Source organism: Polypterus senegalus, chromosome 10, assembly GCF_016835505.1.
Source record: "Polypterus senegalus isolate Bchr_013 chromosome 10, ASM1683550v1, whole genome shotgun sequence".
NCBI classification, from domain to species: Eukaryota; Metazoa; Chordata; class Cladistia; order Polypteriformes; family Polypteridae; genus Polypterus; species Polypterus senegalus.
The window spans coordinates 168,514,728-168,529,543 of record NC_053163.1 but is presented as its reverse complement, the minus strand read 5'-3'; the positions used below and the strand labels follow the sequence as shown (position 1 = coordinate 168,529,543).

General features: G+C 40.5%; 1 protein-coding gene across 1 annotated transcript in view; it reads right to left on the bottom strand.

The window, feature by feature from the left end:
• Positions 1-3,103: 3,103 nt before the first annotated feature.
• snta1 (syntrophin, alpha 1) overlaps positions 3,104-14,816 on the bottom strand; it is a 73,792-nt gene continuing 62,079 nt past the window's right edge. The window contains exons 5-8 of the mRNA XM_039767373.1: positions 10,874-11,004; positions 9,268-9,464; positions 8,215-8,402; positions 3,104-6,450 (exon numbers count right to left, since the gene is read on the bottom strand). Coding sequence (XP_039623307.1) covers positions 6,358-6,450; positions 8,215-8,402; positions 9,268-9,464; positions 10,874-11,004 — 609 coding nt within the window. The 3' untranslated portion in view covers positions 3,104-6,357. The remainder of the gene's footprint in view (positions 6,451-8,214; positions 8,403-9,267; positions 9,465-10,873; positions 11,005-14,816) is intronic.

Below are 14,816 nucleotides of genomic sequence, written 5' to 3'. Positions count from 1 at the left end.
AAGAGAGAGAAATGGAGGAGGGAAACAGAGAAAGAAGGTGCCTATTGTGGAAAAAAACGATCATTTTGGTCACATAACAAGCATCCACTGCAAGCACAAGAATCAACTAGCAATTAAAATGGCCCAACTTTAACAACTTGTTAGCAACTACCGCTACATTGTGACTGCCCACTGTTGCTGTGCAAAACCCACACTTAAGTAAATTGGGAAAAGAACACAAGTTCATTCCAACCCTTCAGCTCTTCATTCATAAGGATGGAAAGTATTTTTTGACAGAATGAGTCTCTTGAACGAGACCACTTCTTCAGTCTTTTCCTTTCCCTGTACATAAGCACTTGTAAGAAGAACGCAATGTGTGATTCTGAATGAAATCCAAGTAAACGTATTTTAAGGGAGGAGGTTCAGTGTTGTTCGTTTCGGTTTGCTCTTCTAATTTTGAGCCCTAAATCTGTAGGCTGCTGCCTTCTATTGGCCTAAGCTAGAACTGCACCACCGAGCTCCAAAACCACACTAAGATTGGCTCCAGGGTTACTGTGCTTTGCATGTCATTATACAGCGGTGCGTAAAAATATTCAGTCCCCTTCAAAGTCATCCTAATTTCCTGCATTACAAGAGATTTGTATACATATTTATCCAGTCGGAATTTTAATGTGCACTCTTATGCTGTGGCAATACATTTCCAAAGTACAAATAAACAATTTAGATATGGATATCCAATTTAGATATCCAGGCCTTTAATGACCTCTTGGGTACGGCCATCAGCAGTGTGTCTGTCTGCGGAGAGAGTGTCGACCTCGGCAGTGACATTCATGTCTCTGGTGACTCTTCCTATGAAGTCAGTAGATGGATTGGGAGAGCATGGGGGGTCATGAGGTCGCTGGAAAGGAGTGTGTGGCGCTCCCAATATCTATGCAAAGGGACAAAGGTCCGAGTCTTTAGCGTCCTGCCTTGCTATATAGTTGCGAGACATGGACGCTATTCAGTGACCTGAGATGAAGACTGGACTCCTTCATGAGTGTCTCTCCGGAAAATCCTTGGGTGCCATTGGTTTGACTTTGTGTTGCTCATGGAGACCCAAATGAGGCACGTGACCTGCATTGTGAGGGAGTGTCAGTTACGGCACTACGGCCATGTGGCTACGATTACCAGAGGGTGATCCGGCTCGTAAGATCCTCATTTGTTGGGGACCCAAGTGGCTGGACCAGGCCAAGGGGTCGCCCACGTAACACCTGGCTGCGGCAGATAGAGGGTCATTTGCGGAGGGTGGGACTGGACCGCGTGTCTGCCTGGAGGGTTGCCAACTGGGATGGTGTGGTGACTTGACTTGATATTGAACTGCAGAAGAAAGCGCCCAAGTTTGTGTCTGCCGAAGTATTTAATCCTCTGTGCTTTGTGAGCTCGAGGCTTACACAAATGACAAATGAATCATAAAGGAGACAGTCATAATTAAACATAATTAGGTACTACCTGCAAGTCCTTTATATCTCTCTGGATATAAAAAGCCTCCTTTGTAAGGGCCTTAGTCTTTGTTGGACAATCACTGCAAAAATGATGACAAAGGAGCATTCTGTTGATGTGAGAAACAAAGTCACTGAAAAGCGCAAGGGATACAAAAAAATATCAAAGAGTCTGAATGTCCCAATGCGCACGGTTGAATCCTTCATCAGAAAGTGGAAGGTTTATCACAGCACCCAGACTCTAACCACAACAGGCCGTTCCTCAAAACCGAACATCAGAGCAAGACGTTAACTGGTGACAGAGACGACTAAACTTCCAACCGTTACTCTCAGAAGTCTGCAATGCTCTTTGGCTGATGCTGGAGTGAAGGTCCCAGGGTCCACAATTTCAAGAGCTCCCCATAAAACAGGCCCCTATGGGAGGGTAGCAAGAAGAAACCATTTCTTTAGGAAGATCCACCTAAATGCACGCATGGCATTTGCTACAAAGCATGAGATAGGCCCAGTTAGATTGTGGGAGAAGATCTTATGGTCAGACGAGACCAAAATATAACTTGATGTCAAAGAGGTATTTGTGGCATAAAACTAACACTGTCTATGCCTCAAGAAACACCATACCTAAATGAAAGATGGTGGTGGCAGCATCATGTTATGGGGATTCTTTTAATGTGCTGGGGATCTTGTCGAAGCTGAAGAGACAATGGATGAACACAAACACTGCACGCTTTTCCAGAACTTGTCCCAATTTGCTATGAACCTACAGCTCAGGAGAAGATTCATCTTCTTCAACATGACATAAGGCCAAAGCGAAACTGAAATGGCTCCAAAAGAGAAAGGTGAATATTTTGGAATGACCAAGTCAAAGCCCTGATCTTAACCCTAAGGAGAATCTGTGGCACTGTTTGGAAACTGCTGTCCAGAAGCGCCATCCCACTGGGCTAGAGGATCTCCAGAAATTATACCAAGAAGAATCACTCATGACCAATGTGCAAAACTGGGACACACTTCCATACCCAAAAGAAGGAAGGCTGTTATGGCAAAAATTAGGGCTTGAATACTCATGCAAACACAAACTTGAGTTTTTCTTCTTCTGTTAAATATCTACATAAAATGGATGGAAGTGTATTGTTACAGCATTAAAAATACTGAATGGATAAATACATGTGCAAATCTTTTGTCGCTCAGAAAATTAGGATGACTTCAAGGGGGTTGAAGACATTTGCACGCCACTGTAATTGACTATTGTACAGTATCAATTGTCACATCATCAATTGTTTTGTTCCTTCATTCAAAAACAACTTCAGGACTTGCCTTTCAATTCTAAGAGCAACACCAAACATCAGCTGTTCATGTATTGGAAAAACTGGAAATAAATGGTAACCTTTCCATAATTTTTGGCAATACAGCAAAAAAGACCAACCCAGCCTTACCCTGATAGTTACGTGTGGTTGTCTCAGAAAATGATTTGCTCTCTTCAGCCTGATGATCAAACCCGAGTTTGCTTTACAGGCCCATCCAGTCTCCAAATGAACTGGAACAAATGTCTGGACCACCAGGATATCAAGCCTGAAAATTTCTAATAGGGATAAAAGTCTGTAACAGGAAACTCAGAATGAGGTTAAGGTTAAAAAAGAAGAAGGAAGAAATTACTGTAAAGCACACCTTTATTGGAGTTCTGTCAAAGAATGACTGGCTTAGTTAAGAGAAATTGTTCAAAAACACTGAATGGTAATTTACAGTTTCCATGCTATCTAACAAAGCAACAGTTATTCATTCTCAAATCAGACACAGGGGGCCAAGATTCCATTCTGGCAGCAATGGATGCAAGGTAGGAAACTGGACAAAATCCCAGGTAACAGATTCAACCAATGAGCTTTCATTTTTATTAGCACCATCATAAAGAGTTTCAAAGGAAAAGCATTATCGTTGCCACGTGGAAACGATTGCCAGGTTTAGAAAATTGCTTCAGTATAACCCAGGGAGCCTGTGCTGGGGCTACAATGTTGGGCTTTAAAGTCACCTGGCCATTCAAGCAGCACGGCTCCATGATTCTCTAAAGTCAAAGGCAGACCCAGCTAGAGATGACACGACAACACAGAAAGAAACAGGCTTACGGAAATGTGGTATTCACTCTTCAGAAGAGCAAAGACATGTCATTTTTCTCCTGATATTATTACAAGAAGTATAGTTTACAAACAAACAAAAAAAAAAAGTGGGAAACGGAGAGCACGGGAGTCAAAAGTTAACTAACAGACCAACTGAATGCGAGTCAGTGTGTGCATAGCTGGAAGTGATGGAGGTTAGTCAGGTGGGATTTGTAGTGCTCTGCTTTGCTTACTCGAAAGCTCTTAGTGCTGCAGTGCATGAAAACATTTATTAATTATTATTATTACTTCTGAATTGTCACAGGTGTTTATTCCCACTAATAAACAGGCAAAGTCTTCCCTTACCTTTCTCCCTTGACTAATTAGGGGATTTTCAAGGATGCCACTTGTGACGTCTCCCTTCCCACTTCACTGTTCACATTTAATTTCTGGTCACTGTTTTGGAAGAAATCTTAAGGTGATATTAATATGCAGCATGATCTGCACAAAAATCAACCAAAATATGTTTTAAGTTTAATCACAAAAATATAATTTCTGGATAACTTGCGTATTAGTTTTTTGTTCTTTCATATAATTGAATGAAGTAAGATCATAACGAGTTTGGGTAGCAGTGTCTTTCTGGGTGCCATTTCAAAGGGTGTTCCTACTTGGAAGCTCATATTTTCCGTCTGTCCCATTGCAAGACAAGAAAATGTGCACTTTTGACATTTTGTGCTGCCCTCTGCTGGTGGGAAATGGCATCACACTGCTGGAAGAAGGCTTTTACCCAGAATTTGAAGCACAGTGCGCAACAAGCAAGAGTAAGGTTTGTTTTCTCAACTGTTATGGAAACACATTTTTAAAATAATCACTTTTAAATAGAACCATACTAAAAACGATGGTACGTGTTTCATAGGGTGAACACTTAAAAATGGCAAAGACACTTATAAAATCATGGTTGACACTACATCCTCATGCATCTTCAAGGGACAGGAGACACTTGAATACAAAATGAATTAAATATAAGCAAAAAATAATTTTAGAATCAAAATTTTTTATAAATACCCAAGAAGTTTAAACATGTAAACACAATCTGAATTCATAGGCAAGGCTAAAACGTGACAAGCAGAATGACAATCTGAACAAGATGTAGCGTGCTGCTAGGTTTGTTTCCTTTTGCTTTTTAGTGTTACAGGGATGAAGGCAGATTTCTGATTAAATTATTAATATATATATTTTAAATAAATCAATTCATCATATCCAGTAGTATATCTTTTTTTTTCTTTTTAGAAACTATAAACTCCGTAAGCTGTGCTGTGATTGGCCGATTTGTTTCTTTGTGCAAAGTAGTGGAAGGCACTTTTATACATGATTGTCAAGAACAGCGGCCGACAAACTAAATTTCAGGTAAGAACATACGAAACAAAACTAAAGTGAGAAAAGGCTCTCGTGCATAGTAAAGAGTACAAGCGGAAAGGACTGTGTACAAATAATTACGGTAGAAATTCATTTCTAAATGCCGTTAGTGTGTGTGTATAGTAAACTCTCTCGGATCGAAACATCAAATTATGAGTATGTTTGTTTATTAAGTTATTTAATTAAAACTTGTTTCACTTTGTTATAAACAAAAAGGAGAAGAACTGAATGTTGGCAGCACGTGACTCCATTGTCAGTGGATGTTGCTCAAGTGCCACTGGCTCAGAAGTTGGCTTGGATGTCATTATTGCTATTGTTGTGCTGTATGTTATGTGTTCACGCATCTCTATTTTTTAATTTATATTAGACAAACTAGAAACAGAAGGGGATATTTTAATTACAGTATGTCTGGAAGATATTAGCTAAACAAATGGGCTTGACGGACTGAACGGTCTCCTCTCATTTGTCAAATTTCTTATGATTTTCGTGAACTTCCTTTGCTATGAGAGAGTTTACTGTAAGTCTACCAACAGATAAAAGATAATTAACCACTCAAAGAAATCTTTAAAAGACTACTGCCAGTTTGTCTTATTGAGACATTTCTTATTGGATCTTTAAATCACACTGCAATTTCAAAGGTTGATTAGGCATAATCCATAGCATAATTCTGAATACTGAAACAACAAAATTGCATATGTTTATATCAGAGGTCAAAGCACCAAATAGAAATACTCTTCAGAGTAAAAATGAAAATAAAAATCTCCCAGTGGTGAGGTAAATTATCCACAATCTTCAGATCGTTTGCATATTCTGTACAATATCTGTTTATGGTGAATGATCTGTGGCTACTTACTGTTTGTTTATTCAGTGCCAGTCATCTGGAGTTTAGAAAGAAGCCACATACTTTACATCAAGATTTTCACAAAGAAATTTACTCTACAGTGACATCAGAAAAAAAAAAAAAGGACTCGTATTCCTCTTATAAAACATCTTGAATATTGCTTTAGCGTGTCAGAATGAATTTAACAGTTAGCTAAATAATCACTCAGTTGACAATGTAAAAATTCACTCTTTCACTTTGCGGCCCTAGAGTGCACACTTTGAAATGTCACATGTTCTTAGATCACTGGTTTAGTGTTAATTAGGCAGACAGTCATTTGGGTTTTTTGTTTTCTCTCACATTTGATGGAAAAGCTGCGATACCCGTCTCATTCTGGAAGCTGGAAAAACTGCATATCCATGTGTTGTATGCAATCCATTCAGTCAGTGGAAAATATCAATTCAAAGGCACCGTGTGAATTAAGGCTTTTCCATAGTATTAGTCCATTCCTAGGCTTCCCATGAGACGGGCTTCACTCTGAGGTGGGCATGCTTTCAGATGTTCCTCCGCTGCGATGCTCCTAAGCAAGCAGGCCTAGTCTCGTCACTTTGGCAGACAGGAATGAGTGAATGATGAAGACAATGGTTTTAGGGCAGGAATGAAGGTCTAGTTGCTGTGGAGAATAACAAAACTTGTTAGGAATACGTATTACCAACAGTTCCGCACCACTGTTTGACTTCTTGTGCCATTCAGTAATATACAACACAAGGAGCTCATGCTACGTCTCTCTTTTAATGGAATTGCTATTACAACACAGTAAACTGTGACGATGCGGGATGTCCTACTTCAGGCTCTCATCTAGGCTTCTGGGGAGCTCTCGAACCCGACACCGTCAGTATTGTCACCGATGAGCTAGACAGTGAAGACATCAACAACGAAGCAAGGGGAAGGTGCAAAAAGTCCAGAGTGCTTTTATTTAAAAACAAAACCAAAAAGAGTGTCCAAATAAATAAGAGCAGTACATCACAAATCTTTAAATAAATAATCCGTGGAGGTTAAAGTCCAATAAATACATCCTTTTAAAACCGAGGTTAAAATGATAATGGCTGGAAGCAGTCTTGTCTTAAAACTCTGGTGCTTTCTTCTTTCTACTGGCAGCTCCCCTGCTTCTCCCATACGGGCGCCGCAACAGGGGAGTCGCCCTCCCTGCAAATGCAGCTCCCTCCTATTCTGGTCCGGTTGCCTTCCGATTCCCGGCTACGTCAGGCTCCAGCCGGGCCGAGACTTGGGTTCCCTCCCCAGCGGCCAGGGCGCTCATGCTGGGGCTCAACACGCCCAAAGCCTCCTCGACTGCCGCAGCCAGTCATCTCCTCAAAACTGCTCAGCTGGAGCGACCGCTTCAATCTGCCACCCGAGAGTTGGCCAAACACTCCTCCGGGGCTCTCCTACCAGCTGCATTACCGCACTCTCACGCACCGGCTTTCTCCTTCCTGCCGCCTTCTTCTCCCTCAACCACCATTTCCGTTCTTTCCTTTTTCTCACCTCCCTATCCGCCTCACGCCTCTATTTTATATATTACAGGGACGTGGATCAGGTGTGGCGATTAGCAGCTCCCAGCAACACTTACGGATCCGGACGATCCCTCATCTGTGCACTTAAGCGATGACCGCCCGCATCACGAAGCGCCAGGGCACCACTCCGGCCACACTACCACGCCCCCTCTAAGCTGCGTGTGTGCCGATTATCTATTAAAACTGGCCTTTTCAATTTGAGCTGTGGACCTGCTGTACCACATTCCTCCCCCATTAAGCCCCACATGCAGGGGAAGACCACACGCCACTGCCAACCCTGCGCAACTGTCGGCGCAGGTCCACAGCTCGGCCACACTAGCACTGCACTAAAACGATAAATTATAAAAACACTAAAAACAATCCCACACTAAAACCAATCCAAGCCCTCCCCTTGTAAAAACAGGACATTAAAAGAATAAGAACTTTAAAAATGACAATAAAAGCAAACGATAAATGTCCGTTAAAAAGCTCAGTCCTTTAAAATGTCCTTCTCTGGCTTGGGTCTGTGGGTTTTTTTTAACAAAGTCTGGCACCAATCCCGCTCACTACTCTGTCTTCTGCTCTTCGGTCCCCACTGCCAGCTCATCCCACTACTGCCACCAAATGTGACGATGCGGGATCGTCACATAAATCTTACTGATTCTTTTAAAGAAATAACAGAACAGATGCTGAGCATAAAAAAGTTACAATTTTTCAGCAAGTCTTTAGTCAGCTTTTAAGTACTCAATTATGAGAAAGTCTACTCAAAAAGTTATTTCATATGGAATAAATGACATCGTTTAATGTTATTATTGTAATAGGCTTCTGCGTAATTTGTCAGAGAATGAAGGATTTTCACAAATTAAAACTTTCACTTGTTTACTTACAATTTCTCCCTCCGGGCCACCAAAGTCAAGGTACATCATACGAATTCCGTCATCCGAAGACATCTTTAGCTTCTCAAATGGCTGGTGAAAAAGAACTAACTTGCTATGGCCTACTTCTTCTGTAAAAAGGGTGAAGCCCTTGTCGATGTGGATGGCCAATATGCAGTCTTTTCCATTCCAGGTACAAGCTGAATAGCGAAAAGAAAAGAAAAAAAGGGCATCCTTGATGAATTGCTAAAGGAGTTTACCTGTTCAGTGATGCATCTGTGTTTTGTACTCTGGAAATTATATTAAGTAATATTTCCATCCTAAACTGTTAACCAATGGCAGGTTGACCATTCTGCTTGTGTTACCATCAGTACAGACAATGTGGTCCTGCTTATATTATATGACTGTCAACTCTGTGAAATGCTTAGAGAGATTTAAAGATGAAAAACTCATACTTTAGCCCCTCATTATTATACAAATGTTTAAGTGGCACTTCTGAAAGAATATTACTATCTGTCATATATCTTCTTCTTCTTCATCTTTTCCCACTTCTATGTGGGGTCGATGTGCTCAATCAACTTCCTCCATACAATTCGGATCTGCACCTTCTCCCCAGTCAAGCCCTTTTCCTTCGGACATTCTTTGACTTTATCCATCCACCTCCGCTTTGACCTCCCTCACTTTCTCTTCCCCTGGACTTCCAATCCCATCATTCTTTTGCCCACATACTCCTTGTCCTTCCTCATCACATGTCCATGCCACTTCAACCTACTTTCCTGTATTTTCTTGGATGTCCCTCCCACTTTTGTTGTACCACGATGGTCTCATTTCTTAATTTGTCCCTTTTTTGTAACTCATCCACCTCAACGTTCTGATTTCTGCCACATCTAACTTCTCCTGCAGTTCCTTTACTGCCCATATCTCATCTCCATACATCATTGGTGCTCTTACCACTGTCTTAAAAAGTTTACCTTTAACCTTTATCTTAATTCTTTGATCACACAATCTTCCTGATGCCTTCTTTCATATTTGAAGCATTAAAAGCTGGAAAGGGCTGTCCAGTACCTGCAGTGACTTCCTGGATGAGTTCAGCAGCACTATGACATCCATCCACTAGCAGTCTTGTCCAGATGGAAAGCTCTTTAGCTGTATCCACTGAGAATATGTGCGTCTCCACCCCCTGCCGTGTGCCACAGCGTAGCGCAAACGTAAGATCTGAGTCAAGTCCAGGAGGGCCCTTGCCAGGCCCAGAATGTACCAGTCTGTCAGGAAAACATGGCAGGTGAGCTTAATTAAGTTTATTCTTGAGACAGTATACTTAAGTATCAAAATGTTATATACTACAGTAGAAATAAAAAAATAGACACTGGAAATGTTTCTAATAAGTCTATAATTATTTTATAACCAATTACTGTGCAATTTATTTCACCAGAGTGCAAATCCCCTTCATTAAAACATCTTACAGTATAAGGTACGGAACCCAGCCACAGGGGATGCACAAAGCAGTATGTTTCTTCGTGCCGGTCCCAAGCAGGGACGGCATCCAGTGTAAAATTTTGCCAAATCAATATACAGACAACAATACAAATTTCCATACCGGATCGGTTCAGCCCCGGGTTAACAACAACCGCCACCAGTACTGTCAGCCAACAGGGTGCTGGCAGAAATTAGGCTACTGTTGGCCGAAGAAGAAGAATAAGAAGGTGAAGAAGAGGGGGGGAGACGTGTCCGGAGGCAGGAGGAGAGGAGGAAGGTAAAGGGAGTGGAACTGAGGGTAGGAACTTTGAACGTTGGCAGTATGACTGGTAAAGGGAGAGAGGTAGCCGATATGATGGAGAGACGGAAGGTTGATATATTGTGCGCGCAAGAGACTAAATGGAAGGGGAGTAATGCCAGGTGGATCGGAGGTGGATTCAAATTGTTCTATCATGGTGTGGATGGGAGGAGAAACGGAGTAGAAGTTATTCTGAAGGAACAGCACGTCAAGAGTGTTTTGGAGGTTAAAAGAGTGTCAGACAGAGTAATGATTATGAAGCTGGAAATTGGAGGTGTGATGATGAATGTTGTTAGTTCATATGCACATTATCATTGCCTAAAAACAATTATAATTGTTCTAATACCTAAGGTATCTAATAAATGGCAGGATTTTGAATTGAGCTATGTTATTTTCTTTACCAACAGATTACAGGGAGGGTAGCACAGGCTGTGTAGAGTTTATATGTGTTTTTTTTAGGAACTAGGTTTTCCTTGTACTTTTAAAACACATGTTGACCAAAGACACTGGACTAGTCCCATATGAATAAATCTGGACTGTGACTGCTGTCCCACCCACGCTTTGCTCCCTTTTGCTAGCAGGACAGGCTCTGGCTCTTTGCAGCCCTATAAAAGAAAAGGCTGTTTGGAAAATGGATGTATATTGTAAAGCATCTGGTTTATTTTACGAGCGGCACCAATATCAACCGCACACATTTAGATAAACTCTAATATAATCAGCATTCTTTATTTTGAAAACAAATCATGACTGCTGTAACTGAAGTTTCTATTGTAAAACTGAAAGCAGATACAACAAAAATGATAACACTCGTCCAGACTGACACTTTACATTTTAACTTTTCTCTATTTCTACTGATCAGTATTTACACGGCGTTTTGGAGTGTTCTTATAATATTACCTTGTGGCTATTAGTGGGTGGCTGTGCTCTGAGCTGTTCAATGCCTCTCTGCTGTCTGGTAATTTTTGGTAAAAAAGCAGATCCGTCTCTGTTAACATGGCCAACACAGACTTCTCCTCACCGTGAGAGGGCTGAAATAATGAACAACAGTCACCTTCAAGATGAACATACGTGTAACAACAGATTCCAGGCCAAAGCATTGATAAAGCATAAAGAAGTCTACATAATTCAGAAGGTTTCAGTAATACTTGTTCATGAGTTCACACTTAACAGTAGCTCATTAAACAGTAATGAATAGAACTAAAAAAAGAAACAGCAAGAATCACACTACGGAGCACACGGTTTTGTTGTTAAATAATCACAGCATAAACCTTTTGTATCACTTTAGAAAATATCACATCTAGATAGATAGATAGATAGATAGATAGACAGATAGTTAGACAGATAGATACTTTATTATCTAGTATATTATATTATTTATTATCCAGTATAATCTAGATGATACTACAGACAAGAAAACAAAAAGCAAAACAGAACTTAAGCAGAGGAATAAGAGTATAACATTGTTCTTCACCACAGTGTCCTTGAAGATGTTTCCAGAGCATCAAAATCAAAACTACTTTGAGAAGGGTTGAAAGCTGACAGACTGGCAGACAGAACTTTATTTGTCCCCAAAGGGGGTTATTTAGATTTTTACAGAAGCTTCTGCTTGCACAGTGCCCAAAAGTATGAGTGACATTCACTAACAACCCAAGAGTCAGATGATGCTGACTGTGATATTAATCATTCCATCATCACCTCACACCTAAAAGATCACTTATGAAAATACTCAGAAAGCAGAACAAGACGAGGCCTCTAATTTTAATGTAAATATCATACTATTACTGTTATCATCAATGAGGGAGGTGCTCATGTGTTGTCTCTTGTTAGATTTATGTTAGTAGAATAATTCAAATAACTAACTTATTTCCATAAAACTTGATATTTTGGTATTTGGTACACTGTATTAATCCCTGAGGGGAAACTGGGTAACACTTTACATTAAGTGTCCATAATTACACTGTAACTACGACGTAATTACCTGTATAAGTACAGTGTAACTACGAGTTATTATTCTGTACTTACTGTGTAATACAAAGTAACATTATAGTTAATTACTCAGTTGTCATTGTTATTCCACAGTGTACAGTGGGTACGGAAAGTATTCAGACCCCCTTCAGTTTTTCACTCTTTGTTATATTGCAGCCATTTGCTAAAATCATTTAAATTATTTTTTTTCCTCATTAATGTACACACAGCACCCCATATTGACAGACAAAAAAAAGAATTTTTGAAATTGTTGCAGATTTATTAAAAAAGAAAAACTGAAATCTCACATGGACCTAAGTATTCAGACCCTTTGCTCAGTATTTAGTAGAAGACCCCTTTTGAGCTAATACAGCCAGGAGTCTTCTTGGGAAAGATGCAACAAGTTTTTCACACCTGGATTTGTGGATCCTCTGCCATTCCTCCTTGCAGATCCTCTCCAGTTCTGTCAGGTTGGATGGTAAACGTTGGTGGACGGCCATTTTTAGGTCTCTCCAGAGATGCTCAATTGGGTTTAAGTCAGGGCTCTGGCTGGGCTATTCAAGGACAGTCACAGAGTTGTGGTGAAGCCACTCCTTTGTTATTTTAGCTGTGTGCTTAGGGTCATTGTCTTGTTGGAAGGTAAACCTTCGACCCAGTCTAAGGTCCTTAGCAATCTGGAGAAGGTTTTTGTCCAGGATATCCCTGTACTTGGCCACATTCATCTTTCACTTGATTGCAACCAGTCGTCCTGTCCCTGCAGCTGAAAAACACCCCCACATCATGATGCTGCCACCGCTATGCTTCACTGTGGGGACTGTATTGGACAAGTGATGAGCAGTGCCTGGTTGTCTTCACACACTGAGGAGAGGCAAGACACATGATAGCCCGCATGGAGTTTGCTAAAAGACACCTGAAGGACTCCGAGATGGTGAGAAATAAGATTCTCTGGTCTGATGAGACCAAGATAAAACTTTTTGGCCTTAATTCTAAGCGGTATGTGTGGAGACAACCAGACACTGCTCATCACTTGGTCAATACAGTCCCCACAGTGAAGCATGGCGGTGGCAGCATCATGCTGTGGGAGTGTTTTCACAACAAGGAGTGGCTTCACAACAACTCTGTGACTGTTCTTGAATGGCCCACCCAGAGCCCAGACTTAAACCCAATTGAGCATCTCTGGAGAGACCTAAAAATGGCTGTCCACCAACGTTTACCATCCCACCTGACAGAACTGGAGAGGATCTGCAAGGAGGAATGGCAGAGGATCCCCAAATCCAGGTGTGAAAAACTTGTTGCATCTTTCCCAAGAAGACTCCTGGCTGTATTAGCTCAAAAGGGGGCTTCTACTAAATACTGAGTAAAGGGTCTGAATACTTAGGACCATGTGAGATTTCAGTTTTTCTTTTTTAATAAATCTGCAACAATTTCAAAAATTCTTTTTTTGTCTGTCAATATGGTGTGCTGTGTGTACATTAATGAGGAAAAATTTATTTTAAATGATTTTAGCAAATGGCTGCAATATAACAAAGAGTGAAAAATTGAAGGGGGTCTGAATACTTTCCGTACCCACTGTATATAATTACAATGTAACAATTTATCACTGATCCAAAAACAAGTGTACTTACATAGTTACGTTGTATCTGTACTTTCAAAATGTAATAAAAACATTAGGGCATGTAACTACAACTACGTGACAGATGTTCCATGGTCTGGGCAATTTTAATGGAGAATTTCAGTGATAACTGCATAGGTTTTCAATGATATTTCAAGATCTTTTTTAAATGGTGAAAACATCTTTGCAAAACGGTTAACGCTTTTTCCCAAAATCTAGAGGGGCACCTCCTTGACATGTTTTGCTTAAACAAACATTTGTCACATTCTTGTAGTTATGTTACACTATTTATTGTTGAATTTTTTGGGCTATTATTATTACCCATCCCTAACATAATACTGCCAAACTTGCATCATTCAATCACGGTACACAGGGTCGCAGAGCCATTCCAAACATCACCGGGCACAAGGCAGGAAACAGCCCAGGATGGGAAGCCATCCCATTGTAAGGCCCACTGACAAACATACCAGCAGTCACGCTCTCACACATGTGGCCACGTAACCCAACCTACATGTCAATGGGACCCATGAAGAAGACATAGGGATACATGGGTAGAACGTACAAAGTTTACACTCATCTCCAGACAGAATTCCATCTCAGGATAATGGATCTGTGAGGCAAAATCGTTAACCATTTTGCAAAGGTGTTTTCACCATTTAAAACCGATCTTGAAATATCATCGAAAACCTATACAGTTATCCATTAAAATTGCCCAGGCAATGGAACATCTGTTACATAGTTGTAGTTACATACCCTGATGTTTTTATTACATTTTGAGAGTACAGATACATCATAACTGTGGAAGTACACCTGTTTTTGGATCAGTTATAAATTGTTACATTGTAATTATATACACTGTGGAATAACAATAACAACTGAGTAATTAACTATAGCGTTACTTTGTATTACACAGTAAGTATGGAGTATGAGTATGTAACTCATAGTTACACTGTACTTATACAGGTAATTACATAGTAGTTACAGTGTAATTATGGACACTTAATGTAAAGTGTTACCGGAAACTGTCTTTTCACGTGATCTTTTGGTTGGTCAGAGCGCAGGGTACAGAACCGCTGGAGCAGTTTTCAGGTTTAAGGGTTCAAAGAAGGGTCCCATCTGGCAGTAACGGAGTTTGAACCAGAAACCTTCCAGATACCAGCACAGTTCATTAGTTTCACAGCCACCACTCTTAACATTTTTCTAAACAACAACAATTTGTTTCTAGTATAGCCCAAAATCACACAAAAAAATGCCTCAATGGAC